The sequence below is a fragment of the Pelobates fuscus genome, chromosome 5 (assembly GCF_036172605.1).
Source record: "Pelobates fuscus isolate aPelFus1 chromosome 5, aPelFus1.pri, whole genome shotgun sequence".
Taxonomy (NCBI): domain Eukaryota; kingdom Metazoa; phylum Chordata; class Amphibia; order Anura; family Pelobatidae; genus Pelobates; species Pelobates fuscus.
Window position 1 is genome coordinate 40,330,637 of NC_086321.1, and position 22,498 is coordinate 40,353,134.

General features: G+C 41.7%; 1 protein-coding gene across 4 annotated transcripts in view; it reads left to right on the forward strand.

Annotated features, from left to right (window-relative positions):
• RASGRF2 (Ras protein specific guanine nucleotide releasing factor 2) overlaps positions 1–3,027 on the forward strand; it is a 295,529-nt gene extending 292,502 nt beyond the window's left edge. For all 4 annotated transcript variants that reach the window (XM_063453728.1, XM_063453731.1, XM_063453730.1 and 1 more), the window contains one exon: positions 1,284–3,027. In XM_063453728.1, coding sequence (XP_063309798.1) covers positions 1,284–1,376 — 93 coding nt within the window. In that variant the 3' untranslated portion in view covers positions 1,377–3,027. The remainder of the gene's footprint in view (positions 1–1,283) is intronic.
• The last annotated feature ends 19,471 nt before the right edge of the window (positions 3,028–22,498 follow it).

Sequence of the window (22,498 nt, forward strand, 5' to 3'; positions counted from 1 at the left end):
TTGTTCAAACCCAAAGGTTAAAAACAATACAATTGAAGTATAGTTAAAATATTGTAAAGCAAAATGAAAACAGGCTGCCGCTTACAAGATTAAATGGTGAGTATGACGGTACATGTACCCGTTACTCACAACCATGCTCAATCACATTGGGCGTTACCCATGTGGATCTGGAGTCTCTGGGGCTTCCGTCTGGTGGAGTTGTAGTATTAGCTGTTATTTAGTCTTTCCCGGTCAAGCTCAGCTACGTCCACCTGGATGCGTATTGCGTCACGTCTACGCGTTTCGCCATACACAGACGGCTTCGTCAGGACGTCTGATGCTATTTCAGTCCTTACCCGTAAGGGCTAATAAAAGGTCAAATTTCCAATCTCTGATTGGTGAGATCTTGAAGCTTGGATTTGCATAATGCAATCTGCCCCAAGCTTTGAAAGTCCTGTGTTTTAAAGTATTTTATTTCACATTATATTTTTAGACTATGGTTAGAGTATTGAAGTCGTAATTAATGCTGGGGGTAAGGTTAGGATTAGGCTTAGTATTATACATAGCATTGGGGTACTGTTAGGGCTATTATTAGGGTTGTGTAATGTGTGGCTTAAAGAGAGTTAAAAACTACTGGGATAGATCTAAAAAAGGATACTCCAAACTACCCAGAGGTGAACTGTATGTTATTCTTTCATTATGGAACTAATTCCACTTAGGACCTCTCCATCTTGATGAAAGAATTCTAAAACAAATCATGAATTTATATATATATATAAATATATATATATATAATAAAATACATTTTGATATTGTGTTCTTCAATCTCAGTCTTCTTTAGTTTTAGAAATATCTTTAAACACATTTTACAGATGGACAAGTACTTCAATACGCTCTGATCATAATACTATAGATGGTACATTCCTTTCCTTTACACAGATACCTTTACTCAGCCTGCTTGCTCTCAGAATGATTCTAAAAGGAGAATATTCTGTTTTAACTCCTCAGCACACGCAGAAGGTCAGGAGTTGCTATGACAGTCTTATCAAGTATGTAGCTTCTCAACACTTACCATAACGGTTTAAATGCAGGAAATAGAATAAATGATGATTTCTTTGTGAAGGTCGCACAATCGTCTCTCATCTAATGCCGAGTGTAGATTAATGTATTGTGACTTCACTGCTTACACGGTGTATATAAAATCCATGTGTATATGTAAAGAGAGACGGTATAACTACAATATTATGAACAATGCATCTTCCTACCTTAAAGCACAGCTAAGAATATGCTATTTGTTTACACAGGTCACACAATTCCTTTTGGACAAGTCTAAGATTCTGGATGAAGATACTTTGTATGAATTATCTTTAATGATTGAACCAAGACTCCCAGCATGAAGAATTTTAATGCGTCTGTCTCAAGGCAACACAGTGCTTTCACAACCCAAACTGAATGATGCATGCCATGCCAAGCAGTAAGCATGGGAGGAGGCCCGTCTCCTTTTTCAATGGAAGCAGACAGTGCACCAAGGCCCAGACCTGCCTTTTAAAGCAAGAATGAGGAATCCAAACTCTAAAGAGCTAGAATAAAGGCTCAGTGAGAAGGCTGAGTGAGACTTATCACGTGAGAGAGGAAATGATGAAGAATGGAAGGAGTCATTGGATAGTCATACTGGTCGTACTGTGAAAATGTAAAACTTTGGGTGCCGGACGGTTTGAGTACTTTGAGTAATTTTGAGTACAGTGAGCTGCACATAAGTCTGGTACAGAAAGGTTTATTTATATTTATACAGGTGTTTTTTTTTTTAAGAAGCAGGCTGAAGGACTTTCTAGAAAAAAGCAAACGAGGAAGCTTTGCATTGCATGGCGTCAAATCTGTTAACTTCACAATGTCCTGAGTGGTTCCACGGAATGAAGCTTTTTGCCAATTTTTAAATGGTGACAAACATTTCTTATGCGGTGTACTGTAATAATACAAAAAAAGGCTACATTTTCAGCATGATACATTTAGGTTGGATATCATACATTACATTTGGAAATGTGGTGCTCAGTAGAAGCGCTTGAAGAGAACTCTCTCCACCAATGGACATTTGCAACAGTGACGTGGGTAACCCACCTTGTCTCGTGCTTTATCATTCGTTTTTTTGTAAAGTTTCAAAACACTGGGAAGGATCTGTCAATGCCATAAGCTTCAAGCATCCTTAATATATTTTTTGTAATGCATCTACTACTGACAAATTTTAATATCTGGAGGTCATACTGCTTGGTAAAGTTAGTTGTTTTAAAAGGTGACTTGCTAATTTTTTTTATGGGCTATTTATCTGCTTAGTCTGAGTTTTTATAACATTACTTTTGAGATATCAACTTCCATTTACATTTCTGACCCACCACTAAGTAGCATGCTTGTAATGCAATTGATTAACGGAATATGATGTGTGGTAAAACACCATTCCATTACACGAGAGATTAAATGTCATGAACTAGCTTAGAATACTGGGAGCTTTAGTCTGTGTAACTTAGTAACAGTCATAGTCCCCCCTTGCTTTTATCACAATGAAGCCAACTGCCCATCTGAAAAACATAACTTGTTCCTCAAACACATACATTTTAATTTGAAAGTATTTGTCTTGAATTATTATTATTTTCATGTATTGTTTTATGTAAAATTAATTTAAGGTATAGTTTCTTGTGCATGACACTCAAAGCGTGCAATCAATTATCTGAATGTTTTGAAAATTCAGGCAACTACAACATAATTAAAAAAAAGCCAAAAAAATAGAATTATGTTTGGTTTCATGATTATCTCACAAGGGTCACCAAATAGTTTATATTTATGATGGAGGCAACTCATGAAATGGATGTTCCCATAAATGTTGCACCTTTGGCAATTATGAATGTGTTACAGAGTTCATCACATGCAGTTTTCTTGCCAAAGCCGTAATTCAAAGCCGACAAGCCCATTTCTAAGTTTTTGCCTGTGAAAGTATTACCTGTAGCTTTGATGCATTTTAACCAAGGTGCTAATGGTGGACTAGCCAGTAAAAAACAGAATGGCCTATTCTTATAAGTGATTTGCCAAGGCGACTAATTCAATGTTTACGTTTACTAAACTTTGTTAAATTCTTTATTGTAAATCGGCCCTGTATTAGGATTTACCTCCATTGGTGGAGACTTTTATTTTTGGGTGTCTAAATACAGCGTTCTCTACAAACTGGGTCTTTCAACAGTAGCAAGACAATCCTCTTTAAGAAAATATGCAGTTTTTTCAGTGAAATGATGTTTCATTTTTATTTTTAATTAACCGTACCTTGGTGAGCAGCAATACTGATTGTGGTATCTCAATCAGTTCCCATTTAAATAAATTGTAATTTATTTCACCTCCATTGTGGACACAGATTAACCTTTCAGTCAATGGACCATGTCAACATCGTAGATTGACAAATGTCCTCTAACTTACAATGAATATCGTGCTGTAAGGAATACAATGAAATGGGCTAAGAAATGTACTGACATGTATTGTTCTACTATACAAGTGTTCAACTATGAACTGATTTAATTCATTGGAGCAGAACAAAGTTGAAATGACCTGGCCAGGGATCCTTAGGGTAACACAGGTACAGCAGTGAGAGCAATTTGAGTTGAGGAGGATTTGCTCTGAATCAAAGTTTCCTTTTTTTTATTTTGCTTGCCCAAATCAATAAGAGCAAGAATTAAAAGAGATTCATAAAATTTACTGTCACGCACATTTAACACACCAGACTAAAACATTATTTGAAGCCTCCCTGAAATCATTCACATTAACCACAAATTCAGGTAAATAGATCAGGGATTGCTTAAAAAATTAACTACTTGCTAATTTACACACTGGTACCTAAGATATTGCATGACACTAAGAGACTTCAGGCAAAGAGATATTAATAAAAAAATTAAAAAAAATAACAAAATTTAAACTAATAAACAAATGCATCAGACATCCCGAGGAGCCCTTTATAACCATGAAATCATTCAACTCAAATGCCTATATATTTTGGATATTTTTTTCTTAGATGATGCTGTATCTGGGAATGACATTTTGTCATGTTGCCATGTATGAAAAACAAATTCTCTCGTTCTACTACTTATTGTGAGATGTATCATGCTATGTTAACAAATTAGCTAATTGTAAAATAAGCTAAAAAGAAGAGCAACTATATTATAAGTGAAAAAGATGTAAAATTGTGAGCGATTACTACAAGCTGAACATCTAGTAAGTAACAATTCTAAAAGGCACTTTGCACAAATTGCACTTTTATTGTGACATTATCAATGTGCAAGTATTTTGACATCGCTATGTTACATATTACATAGCTACATAGCTGAAAAGAGACTTGCGTCCATCAAGTTCAGCCTTCCTCACATTTGGTTTTTTGCTGTTGATCTAAAAAAAGGCAATAAAAAAAAAACCTGTTTGAAGCACTTCCAATTTAGCAACAAACAAGGAATAAAAATTCCTTCATGACCACAGAATGGCAGTCAGATTTATCCTTGGATCAAGCAGTTATTACCCTACATTGAAAAATTATATCCTTGAATATTCTGTTTTTTCAAGTATGCATCTAGTTGCTGTTTGAAAATCTGTATGGACTCTGATAAAACCACTTCTTCAGGAAGAGAATTCCACATCCTTATTGTTCTTACAGAAAAAAAAACACTTTTCTTTGCCTTAGATAAAATCTTCTTTCTTCCAGTCTAAACGCATCACCTCGTGTCCTGTGTAAAGTCTGGTTTGTGAATAGATTTCCACACAATGGTTTGTATTGGCCCCGGATATATTTGTATAATGTATAAAGAATTTACATTTACAAAGGCAGTGGATTACAAACTCTTAAGGAGGGAGGCAATTGTACAAGTTCTGAATCAACAGAAAACTTGAGTCAAATGTCTGTTCAACCGTAATTCACCCCTTTCATATTAAGCGCACCCACACTTATTATATATAATTTTGTGCAGGAGAAACTGGGCTTTTGTTTCACATCAAATATTCTTCTATGGAACATAATTTAATATGAATACAAATCTAAACAAACATATGAGAAATTTAGAAATATTCTGAATATAATTTTAACTTTGAATTTCGTAATTCTGTTATTTTTTACTTCAGTTAAACAACAGTAGCCCCATGTTCAGGTCTTATGGGGTTTTGGAAAGTTAAAGGATCACATATAGGGCTTGCAGATTACATCTCTGGACTTTCTGCCTGGGTTGTCAGTCAGGTCCCTTAATATGCAATTAATAAAATCACATAATTATGTAAAAATAGTACATAAATATACACGTATAATTACATATATATGATTTATTTTATACAAATAAAGCCACATTGGATATACAAAGCTACTATAAACTGATGTGAACTGGCTTTAGCTTAGTGAAAGACCACTAAATAAATTTTAACCCTTTCATACTATTATGGAACAAATACCTCTGAATAGTCAGTCCAGTCAGTGGTGGATCCAGAGGGGGGGGGCAAAGGGGCAATTGCCTCCCCGAGAAAACAGTGCAGGTCAAGGGTATCCAAGCGACAGCCCTACTGTTTGCCTTTACAGACTGGAGGGGAGATCATCGATATCCCTCACTGGCCCACAGGCACCTTGCTGCGCAGCCAGTAGAGGAGGGAGAGAGTACTCGGGGGAGCTCTTACCTGCAGCTCCACCGGGTTCTCCTCCCGTGAGCTCGGAGTGTTGCCATGGTTACCATGGCAATGCTCCATTCTCGCGAGAATTAACTCTAGCTGAGCTGCAGGCTAGATTTCACTCTCACCATTAGGACTGCCTGGAATTTTTGTCTCCCCTCCCAGGCCACAGGTAATAAAACTTAATATATATTATTTAAAAAAACAATATATATTATCTTTAATCTGCCCCTCTACCACCTCACACAAACAATAAGTCCCCACACAGTCACACACTGCACCACACACAAACACACTGCCCCAAATACACATACTGTCCCTAATACTCAGACTGCCCTAATACACACACTCCCTCCCTCACACACATACTTTCCCCAATACACACACACTGCCCCCCATACACAGACTGCACCACTCACACACACACACACTGCCCCCCTATACATGCACTGCACCCTTCACACACTATACCCCTCACACACACTACATCCCTCACACACAATGCACCCTTCACACATATTGCACCCCTCACACACACAAAGACACTACTACCTTATCCCGGCAGATCCTAGGTAAGTTGTCAAGCTGTGTTTTAAACGGTTTGACTACTTACTCTGGGAGGGCGCCACGGCACTCCTGGCACCATAACCTCTAAAGAGAGCTGTAGTGGTTATTATGCCTGGATTGTTTCTTTAAAGTGCCACTACCGAGATTAGGTTCTGGATCCGCCACTCAGTCAAGTCACTGTCACTCCCTTTCAGTGGAATTTTAGCAGTTGATATAACAAATGCAACTCTTTAACTAATGTGTGTGTTGTTTTTGTTTTGTTTTTTTTATCACCTATGAAATCACTAGAGGCATGGTGTTTATTTTGAGGTTTAATAAGTTTCATAAGAGTTTCATATGAATTTATTAAGAAAGATTATCAGGAACTGCTTGCGCAAACTGTTTTGAATTACTGACAAGTAATTAAAAAAATTATTCTTGTTTAAATAGAACATTAAATTGCTACCGATGGCATATTTTCTAGTTAGTTCAATCCTGCCTTCTAATCATTTAAATAACACCTGAATAAGTGCAATGTATGCAGTGTCAGTGGTTGTAGGTGACACAATATGATATGCAGGAAGGATGGCTCGAATTTAGATCTTTTATTGTTCTACTGTTCTTTTCATATAAGTTGACGTTCTAGAGCACTAAAACATCTGCCTAGTGATGTCGCGAACACAAAATTTTCGATTCGCGAACGGCGAACGGGAACTTCCGCAAATGTTCGCGAACCGGTGAACCGGGCGAACCGCCATTGACTTCAATGGGCAGGCGAATTTTAAAACCCACAGGGACTTTTTCTGGCCACAAAAGTGATGGAAAAGTTGTTTCAAGGGGACTAACACCTGGACTGTGGCATGCCGGAGGGGGATCCATGGCAAAACTCACATGGAAAATTACAAAGTTGATGCAGAGTCTGGTTTTAATCCATAAAGGGCAGAAATCACCTAACATTCCTAAATCACAATGGATATGGATTGACACCTGACATATGACATATTGACACCTTGACATATGGATTGACACCTGTCCTCAGAGACCCTGATACACACTGACACAGAGCAGAATAGGGACTGTTCCCCCTACATAGGGTCACTTGGCAGATATGGATTGACACCTATCCTAAGGATCCCTGAAACACACTGACACAGAGCAGAAGAGAGACTGTTCCCCCTACATAGGGTCACTTGGCAGATATGGCATGGTCGTGGGAGGAGGAGGATGACTTTCACCTCGTCCCCTGTTAGATTCCCGTTGTGCTGTGACATCACCCTTATACGCTGTGTAAAGCATACTTTTTAATTTATTTTGCAAATGCTGCATCCTTTCCGACTTGTAATTCGGTAACATTTCCGCCACTGTCTGCTTATACCGGGGGTCTAGTAGCATGGACACCCAGTACAGGTCGTTCTCCTTCAGCCTTTTTATACGAGGGTCCCTCAACAGGCACGACAGCATGAAAGACCCCATTTGCACAAGGTTGGATGCCGAGCTACTCATTTCCCGTTCCTCCTCCTCACACAGAGCAGAATAGGGACTGTTCCCCCTACATAGGGTCACTTGGCAGATATGGATTGACACCTGTCCTCAGAGACAATGATACACATTGACACAGAGCAGAACAGAGACTGTTCCCCCTACATAGCGTCACTTGGCAGATATGGATTGACACCTGTCCTGAGGGACCCTGATACACACTGACACAGAGCAGACTAGGGACTGTTCCTCCTACATAGGGTCACTTGGCAGATATGGATTGACACCTTTCCTAAGGATCCCTGATACACACTGACACAGAGCAGAATAGAGAATGTTCCCCCTACATAGGGTCACTTGGCAGGTATGGATTGACACCTGTCCTCAGAGACCATGATACACACTGACACAGAGCAGAATAGAGACTGTTACCCCTACATAGGGTCACTTGACAGATATGGATTGACACCTGTCCTCAAAGCCCCTGATACACACTGACACAGAGCAGAATAGAGACTGTTCCCCCTACATAGGGTCACTTGGCAGATATGGATTGACACCTGTCCTCAGAGACCATGATACACACTGACACAGAGCAGAAGAGAGACTGTTCCCCCTACATAGGGTCACTTGGCAGATATGGATTAACACCTGTCCTCAGAGACCATGATACACATTGACACAGAGCAGAATAGATACCAGATATGAGTGGTGGAACTGGGCAAATTGGCACAGTATCCACTGAGCCGGACACAGAAGCTGGCAGACAACTAAATGCTCTTCAATCTATTACAGTGAAAAAAAATTTTTTTCTTTTTAAATGTCAAGCTTAAGCTGTTGTGACACCAGATATGAGTGGTGGCACTGGGCAAATGGGCACAGTATCCACTGAGCCTGACACAGAAGCTGGCAGACAACTAAATGCTCTTCAATCTATTACAGTGAAAAAAAATATTTTTAAATGTCAAGCTTAAGCTATTGTGACACCAGATATGAGTGGTGGCACTGGGCAAATAGGCACAGTATCCACTGAGCCTGACACAGAAGCTGGCAGACAACTAACTGCTCTTCAATATATTACAGTGAAAAAAATGTTTTTCTTTTTAAATGTCAAGCTTAAGTTATTGTGACACCAGATATGAGTGGTGGCACTGGGCAAATGGGCACAGTATCCACTGAGCCTGACACAGAAGCTGGCAGACAACTAAATGCTCTTCAATCTATTACAGTGAAAACATTTTTTTTCTTTTTTTGAATGTCAATCTTAAGCTATTGTGACACCAGATATGAGTGGTGGCACTGGGCAAATGGGCACAGTATGCACTGTGAGCCTGACACAGAAGCTGGCAGGCAGGCAGTGTCAGGATCGGGACAGGGATCCAACACGCAGGGTACAAAGAGTGGAAAGGTACGTATACCGGGCCTTAGAATGGCCGGACTAACGTACCGAGAGTAATAGAGAATAGTCAGAGACAAGCCGAGGTCGAGGGAACGAGAAGACAGATAAGCGAGAGACAAGCCGGGTCAAGGGATAACAGAGAAGCAGGGAAGTACAACAAGCCGAGTCAAAACCGAATAGAGCAAACTAGAATACCAGAGCACTGAGTGACTAGACAAGCTAGAACCACGACAGGGCAATGAGCTGAAGAGAGAAGCAAGCTTAAATACCCTGGCTCCGGATGGTAAGCACGCCTCTGACAAGTGCCGATTGGATATCGGACACTTGAGTGACAGGTCGCTCGTGATAGCGTCATGACGTCACGTATTGAGCGTCCTGCTAGAAAAGGATGTGGATTCCTCGCGGCCGGTGTTTAAGTGGCCGGATGAACCGCGAGGAACGGAGGAAACAGCTCGCCTGAATGGATAAACCACCAAGTCTCTACCTCCCTTAGAGGTAGAGGCCTCAGGTACCCTGACAGTACCCCCCCTCTCAGATACGCCCACCGGGCGGAAGGAACCGGGGCGAGATGGGAAGCGGAGGTGAAATGCTCTGCGAAGGCGAGAAGCATGAACGTCCTCCTGAGGTACCCAACTCCTCTCCTCAGGACCATATCCCCTCCAGTTGACCAGATATTGCAATTTTCCCCTTGAAATTCTGGAATCAACGATGGAGCTTACCTCGTACTCCTCCCGACCCTCCACCTGAACAGGACGAGGCGAGGAGACCTTAGAGGAGAATTTGTTGCAAATAAGGGGTTTCAACAAGGAGACATGAAAAGAGTTAGGAATGCGTAAGGCAGGTGGCAGAGCAAGGCGATACGCAACCGGATTGATACGAGTGAGAACCCTGTAAGGACCTATGTAGCGAGGAGCAAATTTCATAGATGGAACTTTTAGTCGAATATTCTTAGTACTTAACCATACCCTATCCCCAGGAACAAAAACAGGAGCCGCTTTTCTATGCTTGTCAGCGTGTTTCTTGAACAACGAGGAACTATGTAACAGGATTTGCCGAGTCTGATCCCATAATTTCTTCAGGTTGGCGACATGATCATCAACCGACGGTATCCCCTGAGAAGAGGAAACCGAAGGAAAAATCGAAGGATGAAAGCCATAGTTCATGAAGAAAGGGCTAGAGCGAGTTGAATCGCAAACAAGGTTATTATGTGCGAACTCCGCCCAAGGAATCAGACCGACCCAATCGTCCTGGTGTTCGGAAACAAAGCAACGCAGATACTGTTCGATCTTTTGATTGGTACGTTCAGCAGCTCCGTTAGACTGAGGGTGATAGGCCGAGGAGAAGTTCAATTTGATGCCCATTTGAGAACAAAAGGATCTCCAGAAACGTGAGACAAATTGAGAGCCTCTATCAGAAACAATCTCCGAAGGAATCCCATGTAGGCGAAAAACCTCTCTTGCAAAAATCTCCGCCAATTCAGGAGAAGTCGGAAGTTTAGGTAATGGCACGAAATGGGCCATCTTAGTAAATCTATCCACTACCGTGAGAATAACAGTCTGTCTCTTGGAAGCAGGCAAATCAACGATAAAGTCTATGGACAAACAGGACCAAGGTTTCTCAGGAATGTCCAAGGGGTGTAACAGACCACATGGAGATGCATGAGGTAGTTTAGTCTTGGCACACGTTTCACAAGCTGCGACGAACTCCTCAATATCTTTTCGAAGTGAAGGCCACCAGAAATCCTTGGATATCAAAGAGTATGTCTTGCGAATACCAGGATGGCCAGCTATTTTACTTTCGTGAAAACACTGTAAGAGCTCCAGTTGAAGTTCAGGAGGAACAAAGTTTCTTCCCTCAGGAGTGTTTCCGGGAGCTAGATGTTGTGACTTCAAGATCTGGTCAAGTAGCGGAGAATGAATTTTGAGACTGGTATTAGCAATAATATTGCATTTGGGTACAATGGAGGACATAAGTGGTTCAACTGAAGCAGAGGGCTCATATTGGCGAGATAGCGCATCGGCTTTAGAATTCTTTGACCCAGGTCTGTAAGTCAGAACGTAATTGAAATGGGTAAGAAACAATGACCAACGAGCCTGCCTGGAGGACAACCGCTTAGCCTCTCCGATATAAGACAAATTTTTGTGGTCAGTAAGAATGGTAACAGGATGTAATGTACCTTCCAATAAATGTCTCCACTCTTTCAAAGCCTTGATAACCGCTAGTAATTCTCTGTCACCAATGTCATATCTGCTTTCAGTACCGGTCAATTTTTTAGAGAAAAATCCACATGGATGTAATGGTTTATCAACCCCCAGCCTTTGAGATAGGACAGCACCTAAACCAGTCTCTGATGCGTCTACCTCAAGTAGAAAAGGCAGAGAAGTGTCGGGGTGAACTAAAATTGGAGCGGAAGCGAAAAGCTCCTTGAGAGTTTTGAACGCAAGGAGAGCTTCAGTAGTCCAATTCTTAGTATCAGCCCCCTGTTTGGTCATATTAGTGATAGGTGCGATAATGGAAGAATAGCCCTTAATAAAGCGCCTGTAATAATTAGAAAAACCAATAAATCTCTGTATGGCTTTAAGACCTTTGGGTAAAGGCCACTCTAGAATGGATTGGAGCTTATCCGGATCCATCTTAAATCCCTCCCCAGAGATCACATAGCCGAGAAAGGTTACCTGGGTTTGATCAAAGCTACATTTCTCCAACTTGCCGTACAAGCCATGCTGGAGAAGCTTGTGCAAAACCCTCCTGACTTGCTTGTGATGAGTCTCAATCTCACTAGAATGAATGAGTATATCATCTAGGTATACAATGACGCAATCTTGCTGAAATTCCCTAAGAACCTCATTTATCAGATCCTGGAATACAGCTGGCGCATTGCATAACCCAAAAGGCATAACAGTATATTCATAGTGACCATATCGAGTATTGAATGCCGTCATCCACTCATGTCCCTGCTGGATTCTCACCAAGTTATATGCCCCTCTGAGGTCTAACTTGGTGAAAATTGTAGAGCCCTTCAAACGATCGAAGAGTTCGGTGATCAAGGGAATCGGGTAGGCATTTTTAATGGTTATCTTATTCAAGCCTCGATAATCAATACAAGGTCTCAAAGAACCATCTTTCTTTTTAACAAAAAAAAATCCAGCCCCGGCAGGGGAGGAGGACCTCCTGATGAATCCCTTGTCTAAATTCTCGTGAATATACTCCTCTAGAACTGAGTTCTCTTTTGTAGATAATGGGTATACATGACCTCTGGGAGGCATGGTACCAGGGAGTAGGTTAATTTTGCAATCAAAGGACCTGTGTGGGGGTAAGGTATCGGCTTTCTTTTTGTCAAATACTGCCTTTAAATCTAGATACTGAGGCGGAATTTGTGTCTCTGTAGGATTGTCAGAGGTAGTCGATGTATTAGTTAATCCGAGAGGTAAGACCTTCCGCAAGCATTTTTCTTGACAATTCTCTCCCCACGAAACTATCTCCCCTGACTCCCAATTAATAATAGGGTTGTGTCTCCTCAACCAGGAGTACCCCAGGACTATGGGAATAGACGGAGAAGAAATGAGCATTAAGGATATATCCTCTTTATGTAGGATGCCAACAGTTAAGTTAATCGGTATGGTCTCATGGAAAATAACAGGCTCAAGTAACGGTCTACCATCGATGGCCTCAACAGCCAGTGGTGTCTCTTTTAACTGGGATGGGATAGCATGCTTGGCAACAAAACCCTGATCTATAAAGCTCTCAGCAGCTCCAGAATCGATTAGTGCCATAGTCTTTACTACTCCCTTCTCCCACCTCAAAGAAACGGGTAACAGAAGCCTGAACTCTTTGTAATTGTGAATAGAGGACAAAGTAGAAACACCCAAGGCCTGTCCTCTAGAGAAACTTAGGTGCGAGCGTTTCCCGAACGATTAGGACAATTTAGGCGTAAATGTCCTCTGACTCCACAATACATACATAAACCCTCCCTTCTTCTGTACTGTCTCTCTCTCTCTGTGAGATGAGTACTGCCTATCTGCATAGGTTCAGAAATACGTAAGTCCTCGAACTCAGAATTTTGAAAGGTAGGCGCTAGTTTAAAGGAGGGTCTACGGGTCCTATCTCGAGTGTTCTGCCTCTCTCTTATGCGTTCATCAATACGAGATATAAACGAAATTAAATCCTCCAAATTCTCAGGGAGTTCTCTAGTAGCGACTTCGTCAAGAATTACATCTGATAACCCATTCAGAAACACATCTATATAAGCCTGTTCGTTCCACTTAACTTCTGCCGCCAAGGACCTGAACTCTAGTGCATAGTCCACAAGTGTTCGATTGTCCTGTCTAAGGCGCAACAGTAATCTAGCTGCATTGACCTTTCTACCAGGAGGGTCAAAAGTTCTTCTAAACGCAGCTACAAAGGCATTATAATTATAGACTAGTGGATTATCATTCTCCCATAAAGGATTGGCCCATCTCAGAGCTTTCTCAATGAGTAAAGTAATAACAAATCCAACCTTCGCTCTATCTGTAGGATAAGAGCGGGGTTGTAATTCGAAATGGATGCTAATCTGGTTCAGAAAACCACGGCACTTCTCCGGTGACCCGCCATAACGTACTGGTGGGGTAATACGGGGAGAAGCACCTACAGTGGCTACCTCTAGACCTGAGACTGCAGGAGAAATAGAAGGAGTACGTGTCTCCTCAGGTGGGTTACTAGCACGAGACAAAAGTGCCTGTAGTGCTAGAGCCATCTGATCCATCCTATGCTCCATGGCGTCAAACCTGGGATCAGAAGAACCAAGCTGACTGTTTGTACCTGCAGGATCCATTGGCCCTGTCGTAATGTCAGGATCGGGACAGGGATCCAACACGCAGGGTACAAAGAGTGGAAAGGTACGTATACCGGGCCTTAGAATGGCCGGACTAACGTACCGAGAGTAATAGAGAATAGTCAGAGACAAGCCGAGGTCGAGGGAACGAGAAGACAGATAAGCGAGAGACAAGCCGGGTCAAGGGATAACAGAGAAGCAGGGAAGTACAACAAGCCGAGTCAAAACCGAATAGAGCAAACTAGAATACCAGAGCACTGAGTGACTAGACAAGCTAGAACCACGACAGGGCAATGAGCTGAAGAGAGAAGCAAGCTTAAATACCCTGGCTCCGGATGGTAAGCACGCCTCTGACAAGTGCCGATTGGATATCGGACACTTGAGTGACAGGTCGCTCGTGATAGCGTCATGACGTCACGTATTGAGCGTCCTGCTAGAAAAGGATGTGGATTCCTCGCGGCCGGTGTTTAAGTGGCCGGATGAACCGCGAGGAACGGAGGAAACAGCTCGCCTGAATGGATAAACCACCAAGTCTCTACCTCCCTTAGAGGTAGAGGCCTCAGGTACCCTGACAGGCAGGCAACTGCAATTACATTACACAGAAAAAAAAAAAAAAGCAGACTGATGTTCTAGCCCTAAAAAGGGCTTTTTGGGGTGCTGTTCTTACAGCAGAGATCAGATGAGTCCTTCAGGACTGTAGTGGACACTGAATACCCTAGCCTAGCTATCAATTTCCCTATCTAATGAACAGCAGCTACACTTTCCCTCCTCTCACTAAGCATGCAGCTTCAGAATGAATCTGAAATGGATGCTGGGAGGGAGGTGGGGGGTGTGGAAGGGAAGGTCTGCTGCTAATTTGCTGGAATGTGTCTGCTGACCATGAGGCACAGGGTCAAAGTTTGCTCAATGATGACGAATAGGGGGCGGATCGAACTGCCCATGTGTTCGCCCGCGGCGGCGAACGCGAACACGCTATGTTCGCCAGGAACTATTCGCCAGCGAACAGTTCGGTACACCACTACCCTTAACCCTGAGCATGTAATTATTGCAGTTAAAAGATCTGAACATACCTAAAACTCCCTATGTTTGCCTTACTCTTATGTTTAAAGTGTGTACGTAGGGATTAAATGAAATGGGGATAAGAGTCCCTCTGCACTGCTGCCATCCACTGGATGACCACCTAACCAGGCAACCTGGTACTGGAGGACCGGGGTAGAGAAACCTCAGCAAGGGTTAGCAAGTGCCACCCCTGATGAGAAGAAAACAGCTTTCTAAGAACCCTAAGTCATCTGACGGAAGAGAACGCTTTAGACATTAATGGCTGTGTGTTGAGTTATTTTGAGGAGACAGCAAATTCACACTGTTATACAGGCTGTACACTTACTACTTTACATTGTAGCAGAGTATAATTTCTTCAGTGTTGTCACATGAAAAAATATAATAAAATATTTACAAAAATGTGAGGGGTGTACTGTATATCTGGTGTGAAAGGCAGGGGGAATCCCAACAGTGTAGTTATCACTTCCTTCAACTGTTTCCAATAATTTTCTAAACACGGACGAGCCCAGAATACATGCAGTAAGGAACCTCTATCCCGAAAGCATGTCCAGCATATCAATGAGGAATCTTTATAGAAATGCGCTAAATTAACAGGCACTAAGTACCACCTCATAACCAATTTACAATAAGCCTCCCAGTGGGAGATGCTGCTGGAGAAGTTTTTCATCAGTTCCATAGCTCTAAGCCATAAGGGTAAAGGAATGGAAACATTCAAATCTCCTTCCCATAATGTCATATATAGTCGTTTTCCAGTGTCAGATGGTTCTATAAAGGCGTTATAACATACAGAGAAGCCTAGATTTTGGGCCTATGTGCATGCAGAGGCGACCTATTGGAGCAACTCCCTTAGGCACCAGCTGGTTCTGATGTTCACCACAACAGCCTATCCATTTTATGTGGAGACATGCATGCTTCCTCCGGTTTGGCCCTGTTAAAGTGGGCCGTGAGAGGATTGTCAATCCATGGGTCAATAGTGAAACTTTTTAATATATCATAATGTTAGGAATCCCCAATCCTCCTACTAGCTACCCTTGGCACCCTTCTTATGCCATGGACTTTTGATTCTGTCCAAAAGAAGTTCTCCACACAAGGCCTTGGGGAGCAACTAACTCAGACTGATGCAAAGAATGGTGAATAAGTACTCAAATTTATTAGAACGAAGCAAGAGTTTATATAGGCTTGCTAACAGAAGATTCAAGACTTTCAGAGCTGTGCATAATTAAGCAAACAGGTTGAGACAATTTGTCCAATCATATTGCAGAAAAGTATTTATTATCAGGGTTTTTTTGTTGTTGTTTTTAATGCGAGACCATTCGAATGTATGTAGACTGCACATTTGTTCTTTTCTTATATACAAAGCTACTCTAAACTGATGTGAACTGGCTTTAGCTTAGTGAAAGACCACTAAATACATTTTAACCCTTTCATACTATTATGGAACAAATACCTCTGAATAGTCAGTCCAGTCAGTGGTGGATCCAGAGGGGGGGCAAAGGGGCAATTGCATCCCCGAGAAAACAGTGCAGGTCAAGGGTATCCAAGCGACAGCCCTACTGTTTGCCTTTACAGACTGGAGGGAAGATCATCGATATCCCTCACTGGCCCACAGGCACCTTGCTGCGCAGCCAGTAGAGGAGGGAGAGAGTACTCGGGGGAGCTCTTACCTGCAGCTCCACCGGGTTCTCCTCCCGTGAGCTCGGAGTGTTGCCATGGTTACCATGGCAATGCTCCGTTCTCGCGAGAATTAACTCTAGCTGAGCTGCAGGCTAGATTTCACTCTCACCATTAGGACTGCCTGGAATGTTTGTCTCCCCTCCCAGGCCACTGGTAATAAAACTTAATACATATTATTTTAAAAAACAATATATATTATCTTTAATCTGCCCCTCTATCCCCTCACACAAACAATAAGTCCCCACACAGTCACCAGGGCCGGCGCGTCCATAAGGCGGCACAGGCGGCCGCCTTAGGGCGCACCGGCTCTGGGGGCGCAAAATTCCAGTGACCGGCAGGAGGGAAGTGCTCCCTCCTGCCTGGTCACCTCCTGGATCCCGGGAGCGGCGCTGAAGTTCATTAGGAGGCGGCGAGGGAGCTCTCTGATCTCTCTGACCGGCTCCCTCGCGCGCCTTTTGCTGATGCCGCGGGAGCCGGAATATGACGTCATATTCCGGCTCCCGCGGCATCAGAAAACAGCCTGCGAGGGAGCCGGTCAGAGAGATCAGAGAGCTCCCTCGCCGCCTCCTAATGAACTTCAGCCGCACGCCTCCCAGCAGCCCCACTGGACCACCAATGAAAGACCCACGCCAGCACTCCAGGTAGGGAGGCTGGGTGGGAAATGTAAATTTAATTTAGATAATTAATTACTATGTGTGTGTGTGCATGTGAGTATGATGGTGTATGTGTCTGTGAGTGTGTGTGTGAGTCTGTCAGTGAGTGTGTGTGTGAGTCTGTCAGTGAGTGTGTGTGTGTGTCTGTCAGTGAGTGTGTGTGTGTGTGTGTGTCTGTCAGTGAGTGTGTGTGTGTGTGTCTGTCAGTGAGTGTGTGTGTCTGTCAGTGAGTGTGTGTGTGTGTCTGTCAGTGAGTGTGTGTGTGTGTCTGTCAGTGAGTGTGTGTGTGTGTGTGTCTGTCAGTGAGTGTGTGTGTGTGTGTGTGTGTGTCTGTCAGTGAGTGTGTGTGTGTGTGTGTGTGTCTGTCAGTGAGTGTGTGTGTGTGTGTGTGTGTCTGTCAGTGAGTGTGTGTGTGTGTGTGTGTGTCTGTCAGTGAGTGTGTGTGTGTGTGTGTGTGTGTGTGTCTGTCAGTGAGTGTGTGTGTGTGTGTGTGTGTCTGTCAGTGAGTGTGTGTGTGTGTGTGTCTGTCAGTGAGTGTGTGTGTGTCTGTCAGTGAGTGTGTGTGTGTCTGTCAGTGAGTGTGTGTGTGTGTCTGTCAGTGAGTGTGTGTGTGTCTGTGAGTTTGTGTGTGTGTGTGAGTATGTATTTTTCTGTAAGCCTGTCTGTATGTATGTATCTGTATGACAGTATGCCTCTGTATGTATGTATGTGTCTGTATGTCTTGTACGTATGTTTCTGTATGTAACTGGATGTATGTTTGTCTCTGAATGTCTGTATATATGTCTCTGTATGCATGTATTTAACTGTATGCCTTTATGTCTCTGTATGTACGTATGTGTGTGTCTCTGTATGCCTGTATGTCTTTGTATGCATGTTTCTGTATGTATGTGTCTGTATGACGGTATGCCTCTGTATGCATGTTTCTTTATGTCTGTATGTATGTGCCTGAATGTCTTTGTATGTATGTTTCTGTATGCCTGTCTGTATGTATGTGTCTGTATGACGGTATGCCTCTGTATCCATGTATGTCTTTATATGCCTGTATATCTCTGCTTGTATGTCTCTGACTGTATGTGTCTGTATGTCTCTGTATGATTATTTCTGTCTTTGTATGACAGTGTACCTGTATGACTTTGACTGTGTGACTGAAAAATGATGCCTGTGTGCCTGTGGCTTGGGAGGAAAGACACACAGGTGAAGATGCATTTTTTTTTTTTAATGAGGGTTGGGGGCGCCCAAATGCATCTTCGCCTGTGTAACTAAAAATCCTAGCACCGGCCCTGACAGTCACACACTGCACCACACACAAACACACTGTCCCAAATACACATACTGCCCCTAATACTCAGACTGCCCTAATACACACACTCCCTCCCTCATACACACACTTTCCCCAATACACACACACAGCCCCCCCATACACAGACTGCACCACTCACACACACACACACTGCCCCCCTATACATGCACTGCACCCTTCACACACTACACCCCTCACACACACTACATCCCTCACACACAATGCACCCTTCACACATATTGCACCCCTCACACACACAAAGACACACACACTACTACCTTATCCCGGCAGATCCTAGGTAAGTTGTCAAGCTGTGTTTTAAACGGTTTGACTACTTACTCTGGGAGGGCGCCACAGCACTCCTGGCACCATAACCTCTAAAGAGAGCTGTAGTGGTTATTATGCCTGGATTGTTTCTTTAAAGTGCCACTACCGAGATTGTGTTCTGGATCCGCCGCTCAGTCGAGTCACTGTCACTCCCTTTCAGTGGAATTTTAGCAGTTGATATAACAAATGCAACTCTGTAACTAATGTGTGTGTGTGTGTGTGTGTGTTGTTTTTGTTTTTTGTTTTTTTATCACCTATGAAATCACTAGAGGCATGGTGTTTATTTTGTGGTTTAATAAGTTTCATAAGAGTTTCATATGAATTTATTAAGAAAGATTATCAGGAAATGCTTGCGCAAACTGTTTTGAATTACTGACAAGTAATTAAAAAAATTATTCTTGTTTAAATAGAACATTAAATTGCTACCGATGGCATATTTTCTAGTTAGTTCAATCCTGCCTTCTAATCATTTAAATAACACCTGAATAAGTGCAATGTATGCAGTGTCAGTGGTTGTAGGTGACACAATATGATATGCAGGAAGGATGGCTCGAATTTAGATCTTTTATTGTTCTACAGTTCTTTTCATATTAGTTGACGTTCTAGACCACTAAAACATCTGCCTAGTGATGTCGCGAATATATATTTCCACCTACCTCAAAATCCTCATAGGTTGCAAGGTCATCTAAGCAGGGCCTTCGTTACATCTAGGTATCCCCTTTCTTTCATTGTAAAGCACTGTGGATTACGTTGGTGCTTCATAAATGCTAATATTCATAAAAATATGTGCAAAGCTTGGTTAAATTAAACTGAAATTAAATTAATGGGAAAAAAAAGGAAAAAGTATGAATAACAAATGATGATTTGGTATTGGATTTTGCTGACACTGAAGCTTAAGGGCAAATACGCAATAATAAACACCACATTGTGATGTGCAAAAGAAAGAAAAAAAACTAAAGAAAAACAATATGTGCAAAGCCAATGTCTCACTGCCAAGGTAATGAATGATGCCTGTAATATCTTATGTACACAGACCTTACGGACGAATGGAGAAGTCCACACCCTGTCCGACCACGCAAGATGGGGCAAAATCTTGTTCAAATCTCCAGCTGCCAAGGGGTTGCTCTTGTGATTGACATCAAGAAGAGGTTGCCGAGTGTGTGCTTTTGTGAATGGCATCAGAATGTACAGGTAGCTAAAGCATCTGAAGGTGTCTCCAAACAGTACTCTCCCAGTTGAACAGTGTTGGACAAGTGCGCACGTTCTACCTCTCTTAACAATACATCTTTGTCCTTGGTGATTGGTATTTCATAACCAATATCTTATTCTGTGTAAACATCTGATCAAAACGAAATGGCCACAGATTGGTTTAACAAGCAAGCAGAGGGTTACAAAGATAATTTTATTGTTGGGTCCATTTAAAACATGGGGAAATGTTTATGTCACTGTGACAAATACTTTCACATTTATTGATGAAAGATCTAAAGGGCATAGAACCAAAGATAAATCAAAATTTAGAACAATATGTAAGAGTTTACCACTTGCTGAAACTTACATGGAAAATTACTCTTTGCAAAATGTTGCTACAAAGATATTGTCAATGGGCACTGAGGAAGGGGGAAGAAATGCGTTGTCTCATATGCTGCTCATTGAGGTTCCATTTCTTATCCTGCTGGTCCTCAGTGCAGAGGGGAAAGGTGTGCAACCTACTTAATCTATGGACAACCCTCATGGTAGAAATTTGTTTCTTTGTTGTTGCAAAAAAGCCAGGTCGTTTTAAAAGAGACGTGACAAAAATGGAAGAATAAACAGGCTGTTAGAAATACAGCAGCCTCAGGTGCAATAATCTGATAAAGAGTCTGATGGTTTTGCATTTCAAACATATTTCAAGGTATCTAGATTTAGCAATGCAACCATCAGCCCCCTTTTTCATAATAGTGAAATGGTAACATCTCCTTATGAGATTTGCAAATATAAAAATATGTTTAAAGAAACAAGTGGAGCTACAAAGCAGAAAATAATTGTTTGGCCGTCTGGGATCTCTCGCATTGAAAGTGTGATTCAAATGGGTCAATTGTATTTCTTTAAACAGAACCATGTTTTGTAGACAATTTATTTTAGTTTTTGGGGATCTCAAAGAGTTAAGTCAGATAATGATCCTCATTTTGTGGGAGAAAGCATGAGATAATTTTGCAATGTTTGGGATACAACATGGTTTTCATTTTCTCTATCATCCTCAACCAACAGGGATAATAGAATGTACGAAGAGCATTAGGATGATCACATGCGTGGAAATCTTATTTTAAACTTATGGCAGAAGAAAATTATTTTTGAAATTCCAAATGAACCATATGTTCTTTTTCTGTAAAACATGCCGCAAAACACAGAGAATGGTTAAGAACATGACAAGAGAATGTACGCAAGCAATGTAAATATACAGTGTTACAAATTTGATGGTGAAACTGAACTCACTGCAAATCCCACAGACAAAGTTCTGCCAGGAAAAAAGGGTACTGATTGTACAGGGCCACGGGAATGCTAATTGGGAATGTTTTGTCATTCTCACCAAATTTGGTATTACTGTTTTGAGATTTAATTAAACAAAAAAAAATGTTTGGTCCATACCGATCACAGCAAATTGCTAAAAAGGTAAATTTATAAATTGATGTTTCAGATTTGGAAAAAGTGTGGATAAAGATTTCTGAAGGTAATAGAACTTTGAATTATACTATGAGACTTTTTGGACTTTCAAAAGGGGTGTTGAATTCACACAAATTGCCCGCATTCTCCACCTTTACGTTACGGAATATTCAGAAAGACCAAAGCGATGTTCACTTTTCCCAGTATCAAGTTTAGTTACAGCCATCCATACAGTCAATGAATGAGAATATGCTAGCATGGTTAATAATGGGTTACATGGATAATTCAAGCAGTCTTAGCAATATTCTAAATAACATAATGTCTTGCTTTGTTTAATAAACTCTAAACAATATCACATGTTGAATGTTACAGGAAGTGTCACATGACTGCCATGATCACGTTTTGGACAAGCACCTAGGTATGACTTTAGTGTCATGAGATAAACGTGCTTTTGTCAAATGGTACCTTTGATGCAAAGGTCTAGATCATGAACAATGGTATTGCAACTTGTACCTTCTTAACCTATCCAGAACATTGTTTGAAATCAATGGCTAAGATATACTTACTATCTTTTGAAACATATAAGAACACTCATTAATGACATTGGCAAAGCACAGCCATCACAAGATGAACCAAATACATTTATAAAATGGGAAGTAGCACAAAATGGTTTTTACTATTCTAATATAATTATCGATATCAGTCACTTTATTGGAAACTGTGACATGTTTCCTGTTAACTGCCTGCTAGATAAAAAGCTTCACTGCATACATGTCATTCAGATCTCTACCACCCTACAGTAAAAATACAAATAATCTAGATCAGCGGCTCCAAACTTCTGGTACGCATAAACCCAGAAGTACAATCCAGTGCCCCCGGGGGATATGCCAAAACAATTGGAAATAGCAGCAGTATGAGAAACCTCATCGTGGTGGGTTCACCGGGTGGAGCATGCACTT